Source organism: Carlito syrichta, unplaced genomic scaffold, assembly GCF_000164805.1.
Source record: "Carlito syrichta isolate Samal-C Ts95f unplaced genomic scaffold, Tarsius_syrichta-2.0.1 Scaffold303177, whole genome shotgun sequence".
Lineage (NCBI taxonomy): Eukaryota > Metazoa > Chordata > Mammalia > Primates > Tarsiidae > Carlito > Carlito syrichta.
Genome location: NW_007247273.1, coordinates 173295 through 198089, shown reverse-complemented (window position 1 = coordinate 198089; position 24795 = coordinate 173295). Strand labels below are relative to the sequence as shown.

At 40.2% G+C, this 24795-nt stretch overlaps 1 protein-coding gene across 4 annotated transcripts in view; it reads right to left on the bottom strand.

Annotated features, from left to right (window-relative positions):
* Window positions 1-403: 403 nt before the first annotated feature.
* RABGEF1 (RAB guanine nucleotide exchange factor 1) overlaps window positions 404-24795 on the bottom strand; it is a 45318-nt gene continuing 20926 nt past the window's right edge. For 2 of the 4 annotated variants that reach the window (XM_008057972.2, XM_021712302.1), the window contains 5 exons: window positions 15361-15442; window positions 12897-13029; window positions 11791-11882; window positions 6156-6412; window positions 411-2989 (listed from right to left, as the gene is read on the bottom strand). In XM_008057972.2, coding sequence (XP_008056163.1) covers window positions 2591-2989; window positions 6156-6412; window positions 11791-11882; window positions 12897-13029; window positions 15361-15442 — 963 coding nt within the window. In that variant the 3' untranslated portion in view covers window positions 411-2590. Of the gene's footprint in view, window positions 2990-6155; window positions 6413-11790; window positions 11883-12896; window positions 13030-15360; window positions 15443-24795 lie in introns of all 4 variants that reach the window. The other 2 variants (XM_008057973.2, XM_021712300.1) reach the window with 2 other exon arrangements.

Below are 24795 nucleotides of genomic sequence, written 5' to 3'. Positions count from 1 at the left end.
ACCCAGATAACAATCCCATGAAGCAGTAATATTATCCCCATTTGATAGCTTAGGTTTCTAAAATGTGAGAGACTTGCCCAAGGTCAAAGAGCTAATAAGTAGAGGCAGAATCAAAATTCAAAACCAAATCCAAGTCTTCAAGCTTCAGAGTTCATACCCTCACCACTAGACTGATTAGATCCCCCCCTCTACTTTTATCTCTGAAGACTTAGTACATTGGACAGAACTTCCAGAACAATGCTAATTGTGGTGATAGCAAATATTCTCACTTTGTTCTCAATTGTAACTGGCAAATATGTCATTTTTAAGTATGATGATGGATACAGCTTATAAAGGAAACCTTTGTAACATGAGACTATCAATGATAATGTATATTTTCTTAATAAAGTCAAAAATCAATCTATTTGGAAGAGGGATGAATTGTGAAACTTTATTAGTAAAGACTTCTGTCCCAAGGTTTATTCCAATCACATTGACATACATAACATACCAACACGTTCTTGTTGAGAGAACAGAAAATCTGGACATTGTATTGATGCTGACTTAAGAGAAACAGAAGTCTCAACATACGGCCAGGAGTCCATATCTAAAGAATCGACCAATATGAGGCATCTACAAGAAAATCAATTCAACAACCTACTTTAAAGATACGTAAGAGACCCAAAGAAGTCAGTTTTTGTGGGAGGTTGATCTGTACAGTTTACCAAACATAATGTACAACACTAAAAGAACTATGTATTTCCAGGAGAATTAAGACTATGCATACCTGGATTAGCACCTAGAAATTACACAGATAATAAGACTATTTGGGCCCAGGTTATTCTAAAAGAAGATTCTCACTGGCATTTGATAGTAACTCTTACCTTCCATGTGAGTTTGTTGACCAGCTGAGTTGGTTAACTGCTTCATGTCTTCAGTGCTTTATGACATGAGATGTGTCAGGCTTGATATATTTCATATATAAATTTAAATAAAAGATTTTTTTAAAGTTTTATATTTACCCTAGTTTTATTTCCAAATTACTACTCTATAATTTTGTGGTATACCCTGAGGAAGATACTGGAAAAGCAAGAGAACCTTTCTCAACTGCTTGTGCAAAGTGACACTTCAAGAATGGTGCCCTGGGGAATCACTCATGGTTTCACAAGTATACCTGTACAATCTGAAGTCACTGATTGGAAGAAAAATCATCAATAGTATATTTTGGTTATGAAAGGTTCCATTAGGATTAGAAAAGGTTCATAATGCAGGTAGCTATACAGCCTCACTGAATGAGACATTTTACTTACTTAGTTAACACTTTATTTTGCATTTAATGCAATATTCTTTGGTTCTATCATATTAATAACCAGGAGAATAACTCTCTAGCTAATAAAAGAGATCAGTGGTTCTTAACTGGAGGTTTTTGCCCCAAGAAACATTTGACAAAGTCTGGAGATGTTTTTTTCACAGCAGTGGCAGGAATGTTACTGGCATCTAGTGGGTATAAGAGGGCAGGGATGCTGCTAACCATCCTACGATGCACAGGGTATCCCCCTACCCTCCAAAAAATCCCTGAACCACTAATGTCACTAGAATCGAGACTGAAAACTCTGCAAGAGGTTTATATGACATGAGCTGGGCTTCATAAAGTCAGAAGTACACTATGGAAACTGCAAGGCATCCCCTGTTCTTTGTAGCAGAGAAATTCCCCCGTCAGCTTTCACCATAGAGTCCCATTCATTCTCCTGTTTTCCATCCCAGACCCAGGGTTAGCTCCCTCTCACCAAAGAACTCAAAAAAGATTTAGATTTGCTAAATGGATGTGGGGAAAAGATGGTAGAAGCATGGTTTAAAATCATCCTTTGACTATATTAAATAGCAATTTTCTGTGACCTAAAAATTATTCTGAATAATGGTGTCAGTCTCTGACTATATAGAACCTCAAAGTTAGGGCTAACATATTTTTAAAAATGGAGTCCACATTTTAGGGAAGTAGTTTAAACACTTCTAGGTTCATTTTAGTGGGGATAAACCAAATAAAATGGTGCTAAAAGTAAACATTCAATATACTTCATTTTAAACGAAAAAAGTAACATATAAAATGCCATGCACAGCAGACACCATTGTTTTTTTTTTTTTTTTACATATTTACAATTTTACATATTTACTTATCAATATATCTTCTATTTTACAATTACAAAATTATTTCAAACTGTGGAATGGTGGTACCATTGAATTTCCTTAAACATACACTTTGTAGCATTTATTTGTGTTATCCTTTAAAGGCAATTATTTACCCCAAATCAAACCACAACGAATGCCACAGAGGAAGCACACAGGAAAATCATGGAGGGAAAAAAAAGATTGAGACAAAATTTTCACATGTCTTAAATGAATATACTTCAGTAACTCAAATAAATAGTATTTTATTATTAATTAAGCTTCCCGTGCCAGGAAAAAAAACAAAAAACAATCCCCAAAAACTGTACCTTTAAAAATGCTCCGACATTTATAAGCAATTAAATTATATCCTAGATCCCAATCAGTGGACTGTAGTAAGGGCTACCTAAATTTAGGCTCAAATAAATACTATCCATGTAAATTTTGATCATCCTGCATAAACCTGAGGTTGCAATGGTGGAGGAAGTTTATCATTTTCAACATTTTCAGAGTCAATAGCTGCTAATGGTTGACTTGGGGGCTTAATTTCAAGTGGGTATTTCTCAACAATGTCTTGGACTTCTCTTGCAATTCCATCTGTCCAGTCTATTAGGTCTTTTTCAAGTTTCTTGGCTTCATTCATGACCCTTTCCTGTCGTTCATTCAGCTGAGACAGAAGATCCAAGTTCTTATACATTTGCTTAACGCCTAAGCAAGCATCAGGAGACCAGTTCTCAGATTCTTGTTTCCTGGGGGAGGTCTGGCCAGACATATAGCGATCAAAATCTTCCTGACTTAAATTCAAAGACTGGGCATCTAATTTCTCAATGAAAGCCACAGCACAGCACTATAAAAAGAGAATGTTAATACAGTTATGTTAGGAAAGCTAGATATATTCAAATAGATTTTTAAAAGTAGACAAAACGACCTTCCATATACTTCAGCCTCAAAAATCACCAACTCACAGCCAATCATGTTTCCTTTTTGCTCCCAGAAGCTCCAGGGCCAAGTGTCTGGGTGCAGCCTTCCTAGGTGTACCATAAAGCCATTCTCTTCAGGGTCTTCTTGTCAGACCCACAATTCCCACCATGGAAATGGCAGGCCAGTGAGTATGGGCCCTCAAGATACTGGTATGACAACAAACCTCTGGTCCTCTAAGAGGTATTCTAATATCAAGTGGTTAAAAGGAAAATCTTTTATTTATTTATTTGAGTTGGGGTCTCACTTTGTCATCCAGGCTGGAGTGCAGTGGTACGCTCATGGCTGCTGCAGCCCCAACCTGCAGCTTGGGCAATCCTTTTGCCTCAGCCTTCCAAGTAGCTGGAACTACAGTCATGTACCACCATGTCCAGCTAATTTTTTGATATATTGTAGAGATGAGGTCTCACCGTTACCCAGGCCGTCCTTGAACCCCTAGGCTCAGGCAATCCTCTTGCCTTGGCTTCCCAAAGTACTGGGATTACAGGCGTGAGCCACCACACCAGGCTAAGAAACACTTTTAAATCAGACAACCTAAGTTAATTGTCATCTCTGTCACTTAACAGTAACAGTGGGAAACACTGGGAAAGCTATGTAAGCTCCCTGAGGTTTCCATATCTGTAAAATGGGGGAAATACCACCCAGATTTATTGTAAGAATTAAACAACAAAATAGTTATCATGCTTACCTAACAGGTCTGAAGTAAGCAATGAATAATTGGTAGCAATTATTAGTACAAAAATGCTAGGGTGAATGCCCAATTAAACAGACATCTGCTAGATATACTTTCTTATATTGAGTATTTTTCTACAAGGAGCACATACAACTTTCATGGTTTTAAAAAAAGCTATTTTCACAAGAAAAACAGGGGGAAAAAAGGTAGTTCTCAGAATTTCTAATCTCATTCACAGTACCCTACCTTACTGCTCACAGAAAAAGCAAATCATTTCTTTAAGGAATAGTTGGAAAATCTATTAGAATTTATTCATGTGAGGAGAACAGAAGAACATGCCCATATGGCTCACATACTCTGTGTTGAACTGCTGCAGCCCCTGTTACCTGGAGAAAGATGATTCTAACACTCCTCGCTTAGATGACTGAATAACAAGGCATTGCCACTAGCAGGAACAGGGAATACCGGAAAAGAGACAAACAATTTATGGGGAAGTAATTTCAGTTTTGAACAAATTACATTTGAGCTGCAATAAATGTGTGCAGTCAAGACAGATGACAAAGATCTGTGGGTCATCACTGAACAGGTGACTGATAGAGTGCTGACACCACAGGAGACAGTACAGGGAGAGAAATGTATAAAAGACAGAAACCAGGGAGGGATGTGGGGGAGGGACACAATAGCCATAAGAGTACTTGATCTCCAGCCAGGCAAAGTGGGGACCAAAGGGTGGCCCAAACTTTACCTGTATGATGACCACTTGTAAACCTAATCCTGAATTGGACTTCACATCTTTAAAAAACCCAAAAAGAATAAATACACAATTTTTAATTAAAAAAGACAGAAACCCCAGGGAATAACATGATTCAACGGGGAAAAAGAGGACACAAAGTTTACAGAGAACAAGCAAGAAGTAGAACTGTGGAAGCCTAGGAACAAAAGAAGTTCCAGAAAAAAGGAATAATCAAGAGTATTACAAGAAGTGAAGAAGAAGAAAAAGAAGACAAAGAGTTCCCATGGGATTTGGCAACTGGCATTTTTTTTCTTTACTTTTGCCATAGCAGTTTTATCTGAGCAGGCTGGAGTGCAGCAGCACGCTCACGGCCACAGCAGCCCTGACCTGCTGGGCTCTGGTGATCCTTCCGCCTCAGCCTAACTACAGCTACTTTCTAACACTTCTTGGTCCTCCTCCATTTCTCCTACTGCCTGCCATGTCTCCATCTTCACGCTGAGAAGTGTGCGATTTTCAGAATGCCTGACCCTCTCTGGGTAAAGGACTGAAAAGGCTCTAAAAGGCTCCCCTAGCAGCCAAGTGCATGTTTCATTTATGTTAAGAAATATCAGTACTTCTAATCCTTTTCTATTCAGGCTACTTAACCTTTTTTGAGGATTGCAGTCTAAACAACCATGTTTCCCAAGTCATTCCACCTGCAAACCACTTTCAAGATACTGGCAGCTAGAGTCACAAGCAGCTGAACACAATGGTTAGTAACGGGGCAGGTCCAGGTTAGGAGGGACAATTATACAATTTTGGGAAACTACTTACAAGAAAAAAAGTGACAAATACAAAATTAGGTATAAAAATGAATATATATTTAGAATGTAGAAAGAAATAAATCACAACAAATTTCTGAAGATTCAAGTACCTGTTTTGAGATCTTTTGGGCAATTTATGTGTCCTGGCTTCCCCTCCCCACCTCTTACATCCATCGACTTTCAGTCCAGAAAATCAAGTGTGTAAGGTACCCCAAGGCTCAAACTTCATTAGTTTCACCTTAAATCTAATCTAAAGTAAGCAAGCACAAGTGTGGCAGTAAGAAAGAGGAAGAATTCAGCCTTATTAGCTTGAATGTATTATACAATTAAATACTGTCCTGCCTAGAATTAATTACCACTGTAACAAAACAGTAGTTGAAAATCATATCCCATCCTCTGAACTGATCCTTTCTTGAGACATCCCAGTTTTCGGCTCTAAGAAGTAGCTAATAGAAATAAAACCAAAAATTCAATCTTAAGTCATTTAAAAATGAATCAAAGTCCAATATTTGACTCATTCGTGGTTGAAACAGACCAACTAAAGTGAATGACTTCTATACCCAGGAGATGGAGAAATGATGCCCAAAACCTGTAGAGATGTGCCATCTGTTTCCCATAAGACTAGTACAATCTCTGGTCAAGTACTGGGAGGTAGAGTGTTTGCATGGCCTGGTTACATATGCTTTGTAACACAAAGCAAGCATCCTCAGCCATGCTGACTCCTCACTCAGGAGTATTAACCTGTCACAGTCCTGAGTGACTGATCAGTCCTAAAATAAATAACTTCTGGGTTCTTCTCCATAACACCAAGAACTCAAATACTCACCAGATTGGTGAAATAGTAGCCATCCTCTCCAGTCATCAGTCGGCTTGGATTGCAGAAGCGGGTGATATACTGGATATTGGATTGAAGGCGTGGGGGGTTGCCCTTCAAAACAATGTATATGAGGGTGGGTAAGAAGTCATCCGCTGAAGCTGGCTCATTCTTGGTGATCTTAATGGCATTAAAGATGTGCTTGCTGCACTTGGTGATGCAGGCCAACTTATCTCGAGGCACACGCTTTGAATCCATTTCAATGATATCTACAAAGCAGGAAAGACAAAGCTTCCCATGAGAAAATAATCACATAAAAGAACCAACAGGATAATCATTTTCTATCTAATAGGTTACCGAGGAACCCTCACTAACCCCTTTCCCAGCAGTTCACTTAGTGTATGAAAAACTTAGACACCGCACAAAAATGGTAAATATGAGCTCACAATCATAGAACACACGCCCATGAGCCAGGTACTACACAATATGTTCTACAAGCATCCCCAGCTAGAAGAATGTGACCTACAGAGTACACCTTGACTGGCAGCATCTCCTGTGGAGTCCCCTGATTCACTGGCAATGAATACTATGATTATCCATTTTACAGATGAGGGAATTGAGGTTCAAAGAGGTTCAATGACTTGCCCAAGATTGTACAGATAGCAAACAACAGGGTGGGAATTTGACACCAAGTCTGACTCTAAAGCCGATTCGTCCAATCACAATGATAAGCTGCCTCTGAGGTTCATGGAGAAATAGGAAGTTGTTTGAAAAGAAGAGTCTTTTTACTGCTTCTGTTCCTCCAATATGTTTTAGAATGTATTAGAAAGTCTCAATTTGCGTACTGCTTTTTAGAAATGTGGCTACTACACAAAGCATCTTTGTATTGGATATCAGAATACAGCCACTGAAATCCAACACATTTGGGTCTTCAGTGGCCAATCCTCATGATATGTACATCTCCACTAGCTACAAATACCTATAGCACCTTTATGATGCTTATCATTTGCAGGTTAGCAGAGAGCATAAAGCAAGGGTATAAATTAATCTCAAAATAACACTGTATTTCTCTCAGAGAAAAATTATTTCACTGCCCTGACTACCACTAACTCCAACTAGTGGCATTTAAAAAAAATCCATTACATTACAGAGATGCGGGGTACAAGTAAGGGTTAACTACACAAGCAGGCTGCATGCAGGTGAAGTCTGGACCTCCAACTGGCCCTCACTTACCCCGGTAAAGGACCAGGTAACCTTTGTGTTGTTACGCATCCCACCCCCGCTTCTCCCTCCTGGCCGTGACCCAGCGACAGCCAATCCCTCCCTTGTGCTACTATTATTAAAATTGAGGACATGTGGTATTCAGTTGTTTCTGTGATAGATCACTAAGTATGATGGTCTCCAACTCCAACCAATTTGCTGCAAAGGCCATGATCTTGTTTTTCTTTATGGCTGTGTAATACTCCATCATGCATATGTACGACATTTTCTTTATCCATTCCACCTTCGATGGGCAGTAGGATTGGTTCATAGTGTGGCTATAAACATGTGGGTCCAGGTGTCTTTTTGGCAGAACAAATTATGTTCCTCCAGGTATATTCCCAGGAGAGAGATTGTGGTATCATATGGAAGGTCAAATTTTAGTTCCTTCAGGACTCACCATACTGCTTTCCATAGAGGTGGAACTAGCTTGTACTTGCACCAACAGTGTAGAAGTGTTCCTTTTTCTTTGCACCTGTGCCAGCATCTGTTGTTTTTTGATTTATTAATGATGACCATCCTTACTGGAGTTAGGTGGGTAACTCATTGTAGTTTTGATTTGCATTTCTCTGATGATTAGTGAGGCTGAACAATTTTTCATGTATCTGTTGGCTACTTGTATGTCTTTTTTTGAAGTGTCTATTCATTTATTCAAAAAGGCCGTTGCTCACTTTTTAATAGGTTTGTATTTTACCTTTCAGTTTGTTTGAGTTCCTTGTAGATCCTGGATGTTAGGCCTCTCTGTCAGATACAGAATTTGCAAATATTTTTTTCCCATTTTGTGGATTGTCTTCCCACTCTCTTGATAGATGCAAAAATTCTAAACAAGATTCCAGCAAATCAGATCCAACAACACATCTTTCTCAATTGCCAGGAATACTTTCAGTAAGACTGGTATCAGCTCTTCCTTGTATGTCTTGTAGAATTTAGTTGGGAAGCCATCAGGTCTGGGACACTTTTTAGTAAATAGATTTCTTATGACTGAGCTGATTTCCTGGATTGTTATTGGTCTGTTTAGAATTACAATTTTTTCTTGTTTCAACCTTGGGAAGTTGTCTGATGTCAGAAAGTGCTCCATTTCCTTTAGGTTTTCTAGTTTATTTGCATACAGATTTCTATAGTAATCGCTCATAATCTTTTGAATTTCTTCAGGGTCAGCTGTGACTTTGCCTTTTGTGCTTCTAATTTTGTTTATCTGGGTTCTCTCTTTTTTAGTCAATCTGGCCAGGTGACCGTCAATCTTATTTATTCTTTCAAATACAAGCTTTTGGTCTTGTCTATCCTTTCTATGATTTTTTTTATCTTCTATGTCCTGCAACTCTGATTTTATCTTGGTGCTCTGGATTCTTCTAGTGAGGTTAGAGTTTAGGTGCTCTTGCCTTTCCAGCTCCTTTAGGTGTGACATTAGGCTGTCTACTTGTGATCTTTCTGTTTTCTTGATTTGTGTATGCAATGTTGTAAATTTTCCTCTTGACACTATTTTCATGGCCTCCCACAGATGCTGATGTGTCCTTGTTTTTGTGTGTTTCCAGGAGTTTTTTAAATTCTGTCTTGACTTCCACGTTGACCCAGAAGTCATTCAACAGGATACTGTTTAGAGTCCATGTCTTTGTGTATTTTAGAGGGATCTTGTTGGTGGTGATATTTATTTTCATTCTACTGCAATCTGAGAAGACACATGGTATTATTTCGATCTTTTGAAATTTTCCTTTTTTTTTTTTTTTTTTGAGTTGGAGTCTCACTCTGTCACCCAGACTGGAGTGCAGTGGCCGCTCCTGGCCACCGCAGCCTCGACCTGCTGGGCTCCGGCAATCCTTCTGCCTCAGCCTTCGAGTAGCCAGAATTACAGGCACACGCTACCACTCGGCTAATTTTTTGATTTTATTGTAGAGATGAGGTCTCGTCTGCCCAGGCAGGTCTCAAACCTGCGGGCTCAGGCAATCCACTCACCTCAGCCTCCCAAAGGCGCGGGATTACAGGCTGAGCCACCGAGCATGGCTTGAAATTTTCTTATGCTTGATTTATATCTGAGAAAGTGAATGTTCCTGGAGTATCGTCTATGTGCTGATGAGTAGAAAGTATACTCTATTTGTTGGGTGAAGTGTTCTGAAGATGTTTATTCAGTCCGTTTGATCAAGTATTGAGATTCTGGATCCCCTTGTTGGTTGTTTTCCTCAATGACTTACCTAAAGTTATTAGTCATCTATTAGGTCTCCTACGATGATTGTGTGAGTCAGTGTACTCCTTTAGTTTGCTTATTAGTTGTCTTATAAAGCTTGGTGCTCCTGTGTTGGGCTCAAGCAATCCTTCTGCCTCAGTCTTCCAAGTAGCTGGAACTACAGGTGCAAGTCACCACACTCAGCTAAGGAATATTTTTTCAGGTTTTGATTCTACCTGGCATATGCTACATGTGATGTGCTTTAACTTCTATGGTCATTTCCTTTCCTTGAGTTTATTCTGTGTCAGCTTAAATATCTCAAAATCTTAATTCACAGTATGTCTCCCATAACAGATGATAATTTTTAAAGCCCCAAATGTCAATACTGAGGCCCTTCTTGGAAGCAAGAAGAGACAGGATGATCCTTTTTCCACAGGTATTTCCTGCAGAGAGAGATGTCAACTGAAATTTTTTAAATGTCTCAGTATATTTATAAACAAAACTGATAGTCCAAAGTAGTAGCACATGGAATAAATGGGAATAATTTAACTGATATCTCCATATTTAAAACCACTGTTATAGGCTAGTGTTCTCTTTGATAACTCTTATACTTAGGCTGACATTTTAGATCAGAAAGAAAGTGACTGTGTAACCTTCAGTCCTCAGAGCCAGAATGTGCCTACATTTTGGTTGACAAGATGTGAAAGCTATGACTGGAGACAAAGAGTGGGAAGGCTTTTAAAATTTTGTTGCTGAATTTCTATTATCAAAAGACCTCTTGAAACTTCATCTCCTTTGTCTTGAGAGAAAAGTTTCATCTCTCGAATTCTATTAATAAACTCTAAATGTGTTAAAATTCTCTTTTTTTGTTCTATTTTTAAATAAACAATGGTCTAGCACTTTAATTTCTGGTTTCAAAGTCTGTCCTGTGGATTTCAGAAAAGGGTCCTCAACATAAACTCCTGTGGAATACTCTAGACATAGACCAGCTAATCTTGAACTTCCTAGTAAGTCTTTGGGGGAAAAAACAAACACAAGTTTTTTTTCTCCATACTCAGGCTTTTGGAAGGCCCTTACCTTCAAACATTTATGAGATTCCCTGAGCAATAGGTGAAAGTGAGGATGGGTCTTGATCTTCAAAGGAATCAATTCATGGGACCTATTTCATAGTCTAGCAGAAAAGCTTGGAACAATAAACATGAAAGTATTTAGCTAAGCCACTTAGCTTTTGCCTCCAGAACTTGCACAGGAAATTACAGAGAATAATTTATTTAACAGGAATTGAAATGCAAAGATATACAGAGACAAGAAAGAATCACATTTATAAACAAAACTGAGGGAGCAGACCCTCTTGTAGTTATAGAGGTGGTACGACAACCCAGTCCCTAGAGGAGCCTTGTAATCAAGTTTCTGCGAGAGTCCCACCTCCTTTACAACGCCGATAATATCTTAAGCAAACTCTCATTTCTTCTTGTAGCTTGTGTGAGTTTCTGGATCTTATGACTAAAAGAGCCTACTTAATGGCCTGCCTCCACCACTGCTAACATCAGTTGACCCATTTTTCTTCCCAGCATTTCATTAACAATTTCTAAATGAACAAATCTTTCCAGCTCTTCTCCCTAATTAAGAAGAAGCTGACCAAAGTTGGACATCTACTCCACTAGGAATTTTTTTTTAACCTGCACTTTTGCCAGGTTATCCCTAAGAATTGGAAACAAAAACTATTAGGAGTCTGGACCTGCACAGAATGGCAGAGCCACATCAATTTGGGGCATTTCATTTATGTTCTGATCCAACCTGGAAAATAATTCAAAGCACATCTCTAACAACCAGTCAGAGAATCATTTTAATATGTTATTCTAGCTTAGGGACTATGTTGCCTTAATTCCCTTCCTCTACTCAAAATTATCTTGAATATACAAATGCAAATGAGTCTTAAGAAATTTACTCTAGGCATATTAAACATTAGTTTAGTTCTATGTCCAAGAAATGGGACCTTGATCACTGAAAATGAAGAGGAAACGAGTTAATCTGGTATTTTGAATGCATCAAATTTATAAAACTAACACTCTTGCAAATCACTTTTACTACATTTCAATGTATCTTTGGCTGTCTGAATTTTAGAAATATTTTAATGACTTTTTGCTCACTGAAAAATGTGGACTAATATAGCAAAATGTTAATCTCAAAAGGAAAACATCCAAATAAAAAGCTCTCAGTTTCACTGACCTGTAATTGCTTTCACTACCATATCAGACACTTCTGGAATTTCTTCATTCACAGGGACACAAAGCATCTGAGGTGTAACCCAGTGCAGGGCTCTACAGAAAGAGAGAGAGAGACAATAAAGTTCCAAGAATGAACTGTGGTCATTCATCTTGTCACTTCCTTCAGCTAAGAGACACTACTGACTACTCAGATGATCCTAGGCCCCAAGCACATCGCCCCTGCACATATGAGAAGCTCAAATTATGTGACAGCAACTAGAATCCTAAAATAAGATTTGTTATCTTCTGCACTTATCACAAGAAGAACAAAAGAAAATTTTACTTGTTGAAATGAGACTACACAGTACTACTAAGACTGACAAGCACTCAATAATGGAGAGTGAAGATTTTAAAACAATTTATTGTTTCCTGTCCTTACTGTTCACCACTGTTAATGTCCTTTTACACCTTGCCCTCAACTTGAGGCATATGGGAGCCTGTGTAAGAGGCTACCAAGCATGTGTCTCCTCAGTATGAATCTTGGTTTCATTCCAAAGATGCTGCTTTTGATCTCAACTCTTGCTTGGTTAATGCTTTCACTCTGCATCTTGGTAAACGGCCCATCTAGTTACTTCTGGTACCTGACCTGGGGCTCAATCTTCCCAGTATCAGTCCCTCACTTCTTGTGTGACAAGTTCTACCAATTCCCAGCCCCTTATCTGGGGTCCCATTTGGGATCCGTAGGTCCCTCTCCTCTAGAAACACCTCACTGCCTCAGCTTTTGACCTTCTCTCACACTTGGGTGGCCTATCCTAAGTGTTCCACTGCCACTGGAGTACTATGAACCAAGAAAACAAGTCCTACTATTCCTTGGAAATTTCAGAAAATTGAAACAATCTCAAACACCAAACATGATTCTTATCTAAAGCTGCCTGAAGTCAGATGGAAAACAAAATTGCTACATTCCTTTTCTTTCTTACATCACAAAGCTGCTTATATGCTAGGGATGGCAGGTACATTAGCTGTTACTTTCTCTTAAGGCTTGACACTCAAGTGCCTTATTTTTCCATAATGTGTTCGTCCATTAGTAGGTAGTACATATAAGATAAAGCAAAAAAAAAAAACTACCTGATTCTCTTTTGAATAGCAAGATCTTTCTTCTCATCATCAGTAGTTTCTGGACAGAACACATATTTATAGAGACGAGTCATGATGTACTTTTCAATCTGATCCATTATCTTCTCAACTCTTTCTGGAGGCACTGAAATACCCAAATGGATAAAAAAGCTCAAGAGAAGGATGGATATTTTAAAATAAGAGTGTGTTTTCTTTTCTTTTTTTGAGTTGGAGTCTCATTCTGTCACCCAGACTGGAGTGCAGTGGTCGCTCCCGGCCACCGCAGCCTCGACCTGCTGGGCTCCGGCGATCCTTCCGCCTCAGCCTTCCAAGTAGCTGGAACTATAGTCGCGTGCTACCACGACTGGCTAATTTTTTGATTTATTGTAGAGATGAGGTCTCGCCTGCCCAGGTGGGTCTCGAACCCGGGGGCTCAGGCAATCCACTCACCTCAGCCTCCCAAAGGCGCGGGATTACAGGCTGAGCCACTGAGCCCGGCAAGAGTGTGTTTTCATAGTACTTTCTACACAGCAAAAAAAATGAATTTATTAGAAATACATTAAACACACCCAGAAACAAGAGCATAACATGTCACATTAAAAAATATCCTTTAAAAAATTACCTCTACTTTTGGGGTTTTTTAGTATCCCCACTTCTTTTTTTTTTGAGTTGGAGTCTCACTCTGTCGCCCAGACTGGAGTGCAGTGGCACACTCCCAGCCACCGCAGCCTTGACCTGCTGGGCTCCAGTGATGCTTCCACCTTAGCCTTCCAAGCAGCCGGAACTACAGGCATGCACTACTATGCCCGGCTAATTTTTTTGATTTATTGTAGAGATAAGGTCTCACCAAGTTGCCCGGTGGGTCTCAAACCTGCAGGGCTCAGGCAATCCACTTGCCTCGGCTTCCCAAAGTGCTGGGATTACAGGCTGAGCCACCGAGCCCGGCCAGTATCTCCACTTCTAACTTAGGTTGTTTTGGTAGGACCTAGCAGAAGTGCACACTGCCAAGTGGGAAGACCTCAGCAAGGTCACTCCCAATTGCTATGTTAGAAAAGCATTTGGAAATTAGCCGGGTGTTGTAGTGTGTGTCTACAGTTCTGGCTATCTGGAAGGCTGAGGTGGAAGGATTGCCTGAGCCCAACAGGTCAATGCTGGGGTGGTTGTGAGTGTGCCACTCCCTGCACTCCAGCCTGGGTGACAGAGTGAGACTCCAACTCAAACAAAAAATAAAAAAGAAAAGCATCTGAAATTCCCAAGACTGATGAATGCTAGCATAATTTACCCTTTCATTTTTTTGAGGTTTACCATCAAATCTAGAGATCTCCCTGAGGTATGCATTTGGGGGACAGCTCAGATATACACATGTGCTAAGTACATACTAAAGTCTGACATCCATGGAGGTCAAACTTAAGAAGAATCCCTAAGAACCTAAAGCTCTGAGTAAATTTTTTTTTATTTTTAAAAATTATTTTAAAAATATTTTTAATATTTGTGAGACTAATCGTTGGAATTCTTAAGATGAACTGGATGGTGCAACAGTTGTCCTCTTGGGTTTAGGCATTGTTCCCTCATAAAATTCATGTCTGAATCTGCAGTATACGATTTTTAGGTGTCTCATTCGACCAGTCCCAGTGATATTTAATTTTTTAGCCCTGGCACTCCAGTTATACTTTCTCTTGCGCTTGGCAGGGTAGCCACATTTGTCACAGGTCGACTTCTGAAGGTGGCAGGTCTTAGAGCTGCAGCGGCGGCATGGCACGGCGTCTTACTGGGACACTTTCCAAATGATGATGCTCCCCTTCATCATCTTGGTTCTGCGGCCGAGACCAAGGAGCAGTAATTTTTTTAAACTACAATAACGGACCAAGACAGTGATTCCAAGAGGGGGAATTAATTAAGAAAAGCAGGCCAGGCTCGGTGGCTCAGCCTGCAATCCCAGCACTTTGGGAGGCCAAGGTGAATGGACTGCCTGAGCCCGTGGGTTCAAGACCCGCCTGGGCAACTTGGCGAGACCTCATCTCTACAATAAATCAAAAAAATCAGCCAGGCATGGCAGCACACGCCTGTAGTTCCAGTTACTTGGAAGGCTGAGGCGGAAGGATCGCCGGAGCCCAGCAGGTCGAGGCTGCGGTGGCCAGGAGCGGCCACTGCACTCCAGTCTGGGTGACAGAGTGAGACTCCAACTCAAAAAAGAAAAAAAAAAAGAAAAGCTTCCCAAGAGCTTTTAATCTGCTTCACTCCTGGAGGTATTGAAAATTTCTCAATAATTATCCAGCTGCTCTTGGACAGATACACATGGTAGTATTTAAAGGCACTGCTAAGCATAAGATCCAATAACCAGGATGCTAGTGGAGTGGTTTATAGGAAGAAGTGGACAAGCAAGCCAGGGCATTGAAGAGGGAGACTGCTAAGAGAATGAGCTGTCAGTCCCTGTGCAACTGCCAGCAATCTTGATGGCTGGTTAACAAAGTATTACCTTTTCCACGAGTCTGCATTCTTTCAGCTACACTCTGGTAAAAATCCTGAGTACACTCTGACTGTTCCTCAATGCTTAAATCCTGAAACAGGGGAACAAAGAGGCTGCTTAGTAGCTAAAACAAGTACATAAGCACAGTTTTAAATTACAATTAATCCTGTAGGGGAGAAAAACCTATCTGTTAATATTATTTATAACATCCCATTACCTTTTAACTCATTTTGCTATATATACATATTCTTACTTAGATATAATACATATTTAATCATTTACACATTTTATGTATGTTTCCACTTATCTAATCCACTTAAGCTTTATAATATTCCATTATATTAACCAATTCATTTAAGTATTCTTTACCACCACTATACATTGGGGTTGCTTCCCCCTTTTCACTATTATGTATTACAGCTATAAACAACTTTCTAAGGTGGTTTCTTCTGGGTTATATCTTTTTGTTACATTTCTAAAAGTGGCATTTACAGTTTATTAAGTGTGAACAACTTTATATCTCTAAGTATCTATTGCTATACACAATCTTCAGAAACTCCAGGATATGTGATAGACCAAAAAAAATCTAAAATTATCTTTTGGAAGGCGGGTTCCTTGTAGTACACTCAGAATTTGTTTCTCTGGATCAAACAGTTAATCAAAATTTTTATCTGCAAGTTTTGGGAAGGTTGTGTCAAGGTTTGTGAAGAAATGTCCCAATTAGCGGCCACCATGACAATGCACCTTCCCATACTGTGCTGAGTGTTCAGCAGTTTTGAACCAAAAATGGCATGACCCCTGGGCCCCACAGTCCCTATTTACCTGATATTGCCCTAAGTGATTTTTTTGTTGTTGCCCTGGATGAAAGAAGTCCTCAAAAGGAAATGTTTTGCTGATGTGGAAAAGGTGAAACAAAAAACGACAGAAGCACTAAAACGCATCCAAACTGATGAGTTCAAAGACTCTTTTGAGCAGTAGAAAAAGCACCTCAGTAGGTGTATTGCAGTATTGCATCAAAGGCACTCTGAAAGTGAATGAAGTTTAAATATGTACATATAAATACACAATTTTTAATAAACAAATTCCAGGGATTTTGGGTCTCCCTTTATACACTGTCATCAGCCATTACATGTACTTATTTCTCCACAGCCCCTACAACATTGGGTTTTATATTTTTATTTGACTTTATTGATTTTATGGGTATAAACATGTATTTATTCCTTGCTTCTTGCAAAGAATATTTAAGGTCTATATAAAAGATAAACACAGTTTGGCACAATAGACTAGAAAATAAAAATATTAATAAGTAAAAAGAAGAACAAAACATGGAGACACAGGAAGCAGAGCCAGAAATAACAGCATGTATAAGTTAGTCAAGAATCAGCCCTTGTGTCTCTAACTAAACTTTCTAGCAGGTATCACGAAGGTAAAAAGTTACATAATTCAATGTTCAAAAGATAAAAGCAAACTAATTCTTCAGGTAAAATTCTGACAAAAAAAGAAATTTCATTCAAGGGTTCTCATAAAGGTATCACAGCAGAAGGGCATGAGTAAGGTCCAGGACAAACTTCCCAGGACTCTTTCGCACAGACGTCATCTACACAGGCCAATAACATCACATGCCAAGGGCCAATAAAGTCCATGGAAGCATGTGGTAGTTTGTTGCTCTAGCTTAATTCTGAAAGGATGGCGGAACACTCAGGGCAGGAGACAATCATCACACCACGCCTATGTGCCTCCATAATGCCTTTCCCATCTGTCCCTTCCTGGTTCGGGACCCCATTATCTCTTAGTTGGAGTCTAACTGCTCTTCCAATCTTTGATCTTTCTCACTTTTCAATCCATTTCACATACTACAGTCAAACTGGGATCTTAGATTATAAGCTGGTCACACTGTGTCTCAAACCTTCAATGGTTTTCCATCAGCTGGATGCCAAAGGGTACATTTAGTGCAAACAGTTCATCCTTCTTCTCACTTACCTGCTGGTTTACCTACTGCTCTGAGAATATGCTTTCAGTAGCTTTCCCACCTCTCTAACACGGTGACATTATTCTCCTCTCCACAATCCTCTAATAGCTGTCCAAATCTCCGAAGTATTTTCCTTAAGGCTGAGTTCACATTTTTACATCCTCTAAGATGCTGACCCTTATTCTTAGTCAAATAATCTTGTAGGTCTCAAAACACTTAACGCATTTGTGATTACCCTCACTGTAGCTCTCATTGCTATCTTGTTAGCTATATATGTGCCATTTGCTTGAATTAAAATCGATCCCTCAACTAGAAAAGCCTAGGTAGTACCCCTAGTAAATTGTATATATTTTGTTACTTTAAGTTCTAATTTATATTCACCAGTTTCCCACTGTTGTCTTCTACCTTATTTGAGTTTTATTTTTCATTGCACATTAAACCTTATACCTGGTCATTAAAAATAATTCTTTGGGCCAGGCTTAGTGGCGCAGCCTGTAATCCCAGCACTTTGGGAGGCTGAGGCGAGTGGACTGCCTGAGCCGGCGGGTTCGAGAACAGCCCGGGCAACTTGATGAGACCTCATCTCTACAATAAATCAAAAACTAGCCGAGAGTGGTAGTATGCGCCTGTAATTCCAGTTATTTGGAAGACTGAGGCAGAAGGATCACCGGAGCCCAGCAGGTCTATGCTAAGGTGGCCATGAATGTGCCATGGCACTCCGGCTTAGGCGACAGAGTGAGATTACAACTTAAAAAAAAAAAAATTATTTGCTGGGTATGGTGGTTCACGACTGTAATTCCAGATTTTGGGAAGCTGAGGCAGGAGGACTGCTTGCACCCAGGAGTTCAAGACTAGCCTAGGCAACATAGTGAGACCTTGTCTATACAAAAAATCAAAATATTAGTCAGGCATGGCACATGCCTGTAGTTCCAGCTACTCGGGAGGCTGAGACTGAAGGATCACCTGGGCTCAGGAGATCAAGGCTGCAATGAGCTGTGATCATGCCATTACACTCCAGCCTGGGCAATAATGACGTGAGATCTCAACTAAAATAAATAAAAGTCCTGGCTTTCCTTTCCTGTGTTTCTCATTCTCCAACAAGACTTCATTGTTTTGTTTTCTATCTATGCCCCATCTATGACTTGATACAAGAAATTTATATTATAAGATCTCTAAGCTTCATCTCTTCATCTCTGTACCAAATTAGATCTCCAACTATATCCATGGGCTAAACTTTAAGTCCACTGGCCATATTTCTTTAGAGAAAGTTTTAATATCACACCTGGAATTTTATGTGGGTAGTCACAGCAGCAGCTACATGAAGAACATGTCCATAAGAATATGTCTATAAAAATATAACCAAACTATCATCTTGCTCTCTTATTCTTACTTTAAAACATTTGCAAACCTCCTCAAATCCTTTCAAACAGCAGAATGAGTTTAAATAAATAAAGGAAGGACTCCCATTATCAAGTTTGAGAGGGTATGTTCTTTTACTATTAAACTTAGAAGTCGAATTTTATGTTTTCTATGGAGCACTTTATTTACTCAATGTTTTAACTGATATTTGAATTTTCCTTTATGACGATATATTTAACTTGTCATTCATTTATGCTTTTTTTTTTTGTAGAGGTGGGGGTCTCACCAGGTTATCCAGCTGGTCCCGAACACATGGCCTCAAGCAATCATCCTACCTCGGCTTCCCAAAGTGCAAGGATTATAAACCTGGTCCATTCATTCATTTTTTTTTTTTTTGAGTTGGAGTCTCACTCTGTCGCCCAGACTGGAATGCAGTAGCACACTCTCGGTCACCGCAGCCTCGACCTGCTGGGCTCCGGCGATCCTTCCGCCTCAGCCTTCCAAGTAGCTGGAACTACAGGCACGCGCTACCACGCCTGGCTAATTTTTTTTGATTTATTGTTGAGATGAGGTCTCGCCAAGTTGCCCAGGCGGGTCTTGAACCCGCGGTCTCAGGCAATCCACTCACCTCGGCCTCCCAAAGCACTGGGATTACAGGCTGAGCCACCGAGCCCAGCCCATTCATTCATTTTTAGGGACAGGGTTTTACTAAGCTGACTAGGCTGGAATGCAGTGGCTATTCACTGGTGCAATCACAGCATACTGCAGCCTCAAACTCTTAGGCTCAAGTGATCCTTCTGCCTCAGACTCCTGATTAGCTGAGACTAAAGGTATCCACTGCCACACCTGGCTCTATTGTTTTAGTTCATGTGCTTTCTGTAATAGAGTATCTATTCATTTTATGTACTCGAGTAGTTTACAGATGGTAACCTTTCATTTGCACCAAATTTTAACATTTGAGTTAGAACAAGCTATATTAAATCTTATGATTATGACTATAAGGGTGTGAGCATCTTTAAACTGAAATCCAACATACTCCAAAATCTCAAAATTTTTGGGTGTCAACATGACACCACAAGTGGAAAATTTCACATCTGCCCTCATGTAATGTGTTTTCAAAATTTTGTTAAAAGCCAGGTGCAGTGGTGCATTCCTGTAGTCCCAGATAAATCCTTAAGTATCTCTTCGAAGATTACATATTGATCACAAAGATAAAAATAGTGAAGAGACAGGGCAGGCACTGCCTTAACCAAGTGATCAAAGTGAGTGCCATCAATAAGTGCAGTGCAGTGGCACATTCATAGCCACCCCAGCGCCAACCAGCTGGGCTCTGGTGGCCCTTCCGCCTCAGCCTTCCAAGTAGCCGGAGCTACAGGCACGCGCTACCACGCCCGGCTAATTTTTGATTTATTGTAGAGATGAGGTCTCGCTGTACATTTTCTTAACTGTCTTGTTGAAGTCTTATCTTCCACCTCCACTTTTGAGAACCTTTGATGATTCCCTTAATTATCTTTCCTGTGAATTTCATCTGGAATTCCCATCATTAGGATTTAGGGTTCCATGATCTATTTTCTGAGTTCATTAAGTTCTGTTTATACTGCTGTTAACTGTTTAATCTATTTGTTTTAGCTTTCAAGCCCATATTTTTCTGTATCATAAATTTCTGCTGCCTTTGACAATTATTTTAGCACAATTTTAAAACTAAACATTAAAAGTATACCAAGGCCAGGTTTGGTGTCTCAGCCTGTAATCCCAGCACTTTGGGAGGCCAAGGTGAGTGAATTGCCTGGGCCCACGGGTTCGAGACCCGCTCGGGCAACTTGGGGAGACCTCATCTCTACAATAAATCAAAAAAATTAGCTGGGCGTGGTAGTGTGCACTTGTAGTTCCAGCTACTTGGAAGGCTGAGGTGGAAGGATCGCCGGAGCCCAGCAGGTCAAGGCTGGCCGGGAGCATGCCACTGCACTCCAGTCTGGGCAACAGAGTGAGACTCCAACTCAAAAAAAAAATTAGCCGGACGCCTGTAGTTCTGGCTACTTGGAAGGCTGAGGCAGAAGGATCACCGGAGCCCAGCAGGTCGAGGCTGCAGTGGCCGGAAGTGTGCCACTACACTCCAGCCTAGGCGACAGAGTGAGACTACAACTCAAAAAAGAAAAAGTATACCAAGCATGCAATCCTCATATTCTAAGACAGTTCATCTCACCAAGGAATATACCTTGAGGTCATTAGTAACTAGTTGGAATCAGATTTAAGCATTTCTACATTTAGAAGATAAAACAGAGCAGAAGTAATTGATATTTTAAGATAGTGACTAATGAACTTACATGCTGCTTCTATAATTTTAAAATAGGAGGCCAGGTGCGGTGGTTCATGCCTGTAATCCCAGCACTTTGGCAGGCAGAGGCAAGAGGCTTGCCTAAGCCCATGGGTTCAAGACCAGCCTGTGCAATATGGCAAGTCCTCGTCTCTACAATAAATCAAGAAATTAGCCAGGTGTGGTGGCGCATGCCAGTGGTTCCAGCTACTCGGAAGCTTGATGGGGAAGGACTGCCTGAGCCCAGCAGGTCAAGGCTGCCTGGGATGGTGGCCATGAGTGTGCCATTGCACTCCAGCCTGGGCAATGGAGTAAGACTCTGACTCAAAAAAATAAAATTGGATCCTGGATTACCAATTTAAAGGTTGTTTTGGTTTTTCTTTTGAGTTGCCGTATCACTCTGTTGCCCAGGCTGGAGTGCAGTGGCATGCTCATTGCCACTGCAATCCTGAACTGCTGGGTTCAGGCAATCCTTCTGCCTCAGCCTTCTGAGTAGCTGGAACTACAAGCATGCCCTACTAAGCCTGGCTTATTTTTTGATTTATTGTAGAGACAGGTCTCACACCAAGTTGCTCAGGCTGGTCTCAAACCCCTGAGCTCAAGCAATCCTCTTGCCTCGACTTCCCAAAGTGTTGGGATTACACGCTTGAGCCACCACACCCGGCCTAAAGGTTCTTCTTTAAATCTTTAATTTATCATCATAAGATTTTTTTTTTAGCATAAAAAATGTTTCAGCTATTGCCTTTCCTTTATTGAATGAAAAGTGTAGTGGGCTAAGTATTCCAGTAAATCACAGGCTATTTGTTGCACAAGAGACAAATAGCACAAAGAGGAGTGTCCAGGTATCCAAACACAGATGTTCTGTTCACTTAAAATACTGTGATGCCACTAGAGTTTGAATATATACAGCTTTATTCATGATACTCTAGAGGTCCTATAGTGTCCCGTTGGAGCCTTTTCACTGAGTTATGTGAAATTATTAAACAGGTGGTACTAAAAATCAGGGAACAGATTCACGAATTAGAGTTTATTAATGCAATTGTACACCAGCTTAACCTTCTGTTTACTTAAGTTACACTGGTACTTAAGCTTTCCAACAAGGCTTGGGGAAAGGTCAAAAGTATTCACACATAAGAAAAGATGGGCCAGCCTTTCATAAGTTACAGTAAATGATCTAAAGAAAAAATCAAAAACAAAAAACTTGTAAGAGGCAGCCTAAGCTTCCTCCACCACCCACATCAGCGTGGGCTTCAGGTGGTGCTCATGTAGCTTGTACCAACCTTAGTAATTGGAACCACTGTGCCTGGCTCTTTCCTCTAAACAAGCATGTGGAACAAGACCTCACGCTAGATCCCTCTGTAGTTCGTAAGTGTGATGACTGGGCTTCCACTCTCATTGATGTGATGTGCCTCCTTCAAACCTTGTTAAGACATTGGCACATTACCCACCTGATGTGCAAAATTTTAAAAGACCTCATGCTCATAAGGGTTGAACTTGTCTCTGATAGGGTTAAGCTTGGCTATGCTTCCTGAACACCTTCTGAATCTGGACTTCACTCATTATGAGATCCTCATAGAGGTTCTTCAGATGAGAGTTATCATCTTCAATGTTTTCTTTGGAAAAAATTTTCAATTTCTTCTTTTGCGGTCTTCTCCAACGTGTCTACAATCTCTAACAAGTCCTTGCAGAAGTCCTGAATGCCATATAAGTTTGCCTCCTCCACCAATTTTTGGATGCTCTGCTGCAAAACCTCGCATATATTTTTGCATTGCCTCTTTTAGCTGCTCTTCTCACTTGACTTCTTCCATGAGTTCCTCCTCTTGTAGAGGGAGAATCTATCTTCTGTTTCATGTTGATCCATGTCTTCTTCCAAGTTTGGTAATGGTTCTTTTGTTTCACAGCTGTGCACAACAACCAAGGAGAGGACCTAAGAGACAACGCCAAAGCTGGGACTGCATGGCACCAGCCTCCTTTACTGACCGCCAGTGACACCAATAATGTCTTTAAGTTTTCTCTCACATATCACAACATTCTTCTATGACATATTTTCTATTATTTTATTCATTTATCACTTTCAAAATAGTTACCAAATCAATCTTTTATCTACTTTTGTTTCCCATGACTTACAGATTTTGCCAGCTCAGCTGTTTTTCCATTGTTCTTGCCTCACGTTTCACCCTTGCTAGGACCTAATTTTAAAACTGGGTCCCAAGCCGGGCTCAGTGGCTCAGCCTGTAATCCCGCACTTTGGGAGGCTGAAGTGAGTGGACTGCCTGAGCCCGTGGGTTCGAGGCCCACCTGGGCAACTTGGCGAGACCTCATCTCTACAACAAATCAAAAATCAGCTGGGCCTGGTAGCGCGCGCCTGTAGTTCCAGCTACTTGGAAGGCTGAGGCGGAAGGATCGCCAGAGCCCAGCAGGTCGAGGCTGCGGTGGCTGGAAGCGGCCACTGCACTCCAGTCTGGGTGACAGAGTGAGACTCCAACTCAAAAATAAAAAAAAAATAAATAAATAAAATTGGGTCCCAGATTGCTCTGTCCTCCTGATTTTCTCATCATAATTAAAGCCTATTTTGCTGATTGAAGTTTCTTTGTTTTGGACACATACTTCCGTTCTTCTAACAGTGATTACTCAGCAGGGCAAACTACTCCTTGGATAAACATATAGTTTAGAATAGTGGAGTCATTTTAAGGTATAGGAGAGCATGTATCTATGTATCCTGAATTAAGGTGAATGAAGATATAGTCATGTCTTAAACTATAATCCTTTCCTCCTCATTCAGGGATGGGAAAAGTTTTTTCATGAGCATTAATACTAGGAAAAATCTTAAATCTACATGATGAAATCAATACCAGATCTTTATAGAATGACTGGCTGGCAAAAGAAAAATGAAATGAGCACGAGGTCTTATGTAGTGTTTCTTTACATTAAGGAAAAAGAGCCTGTCAGAGTAATGCTAATAAGGAAATCCTGTTTTAAAAACTCAATTGAGAAATCCAGAAAATTAATTTATTAAAAAGCTTTAAGGCAATATCCAACAGATTTAAGGGTCTTTGCTTTGAGGAAGTAGAGTGCTGCTTTTAAAAATAAGGCAGGCAGTCAGGTGTGGTGGCTCACGCCTGTAATCCTAGCACTTTAAGGGGCTGAGAAAGGAGGATCACTTAAAAGCAGGAGTTCAAGACCAGTTTGGACAATAAAGCAAGACCCTGTCTCTACCAAACAATAAAATAAAATAAATAAGCCAGGCATGGTAGCACACACCTGTAGTCCCAGCTACTCAGAAGGCTGAGGTGGGAGGTTCACTTCAGCCCAGGAATTCAATTCAAGGTTGAATGACAGAGTGAGACCATATCTCTAGTAATAATAATAATTATTATAGTAACAATAATAATAATAATGACAGGCTACAGAATATTTTAATAATACTTTTCCTCTGAAAATGTATCTAAGAGATTTTTTAACATTTAGCAAGGGCAGGATTTAAGAAGCTTGGGCAGGGCCAGGCGCAGTGGTTCAAGTCTGTAATCCCAGCACTTTGGGAGGCTGAGGTGAGAGAACTGCCTGAGCCCACTGGTTCGAAACCAGCCTCAGCAACTTGCAACTTGGCGAGACCTCATCTCTACAATAAGTCAAAAAAAAACAAAAACAAAAACAAAAAAACAAGGAAGCAGCAGCAGCAGCTTGGGCAGTAAAAGAGTTTCTTTAGAACTCTTATTTACTTTAAGTGCAGTCTAACTATGTGCTTTGAAAATAGTCATATAAATATATTTGCAGAAAAAAAGTTATTTTCCAAGTCATAAAA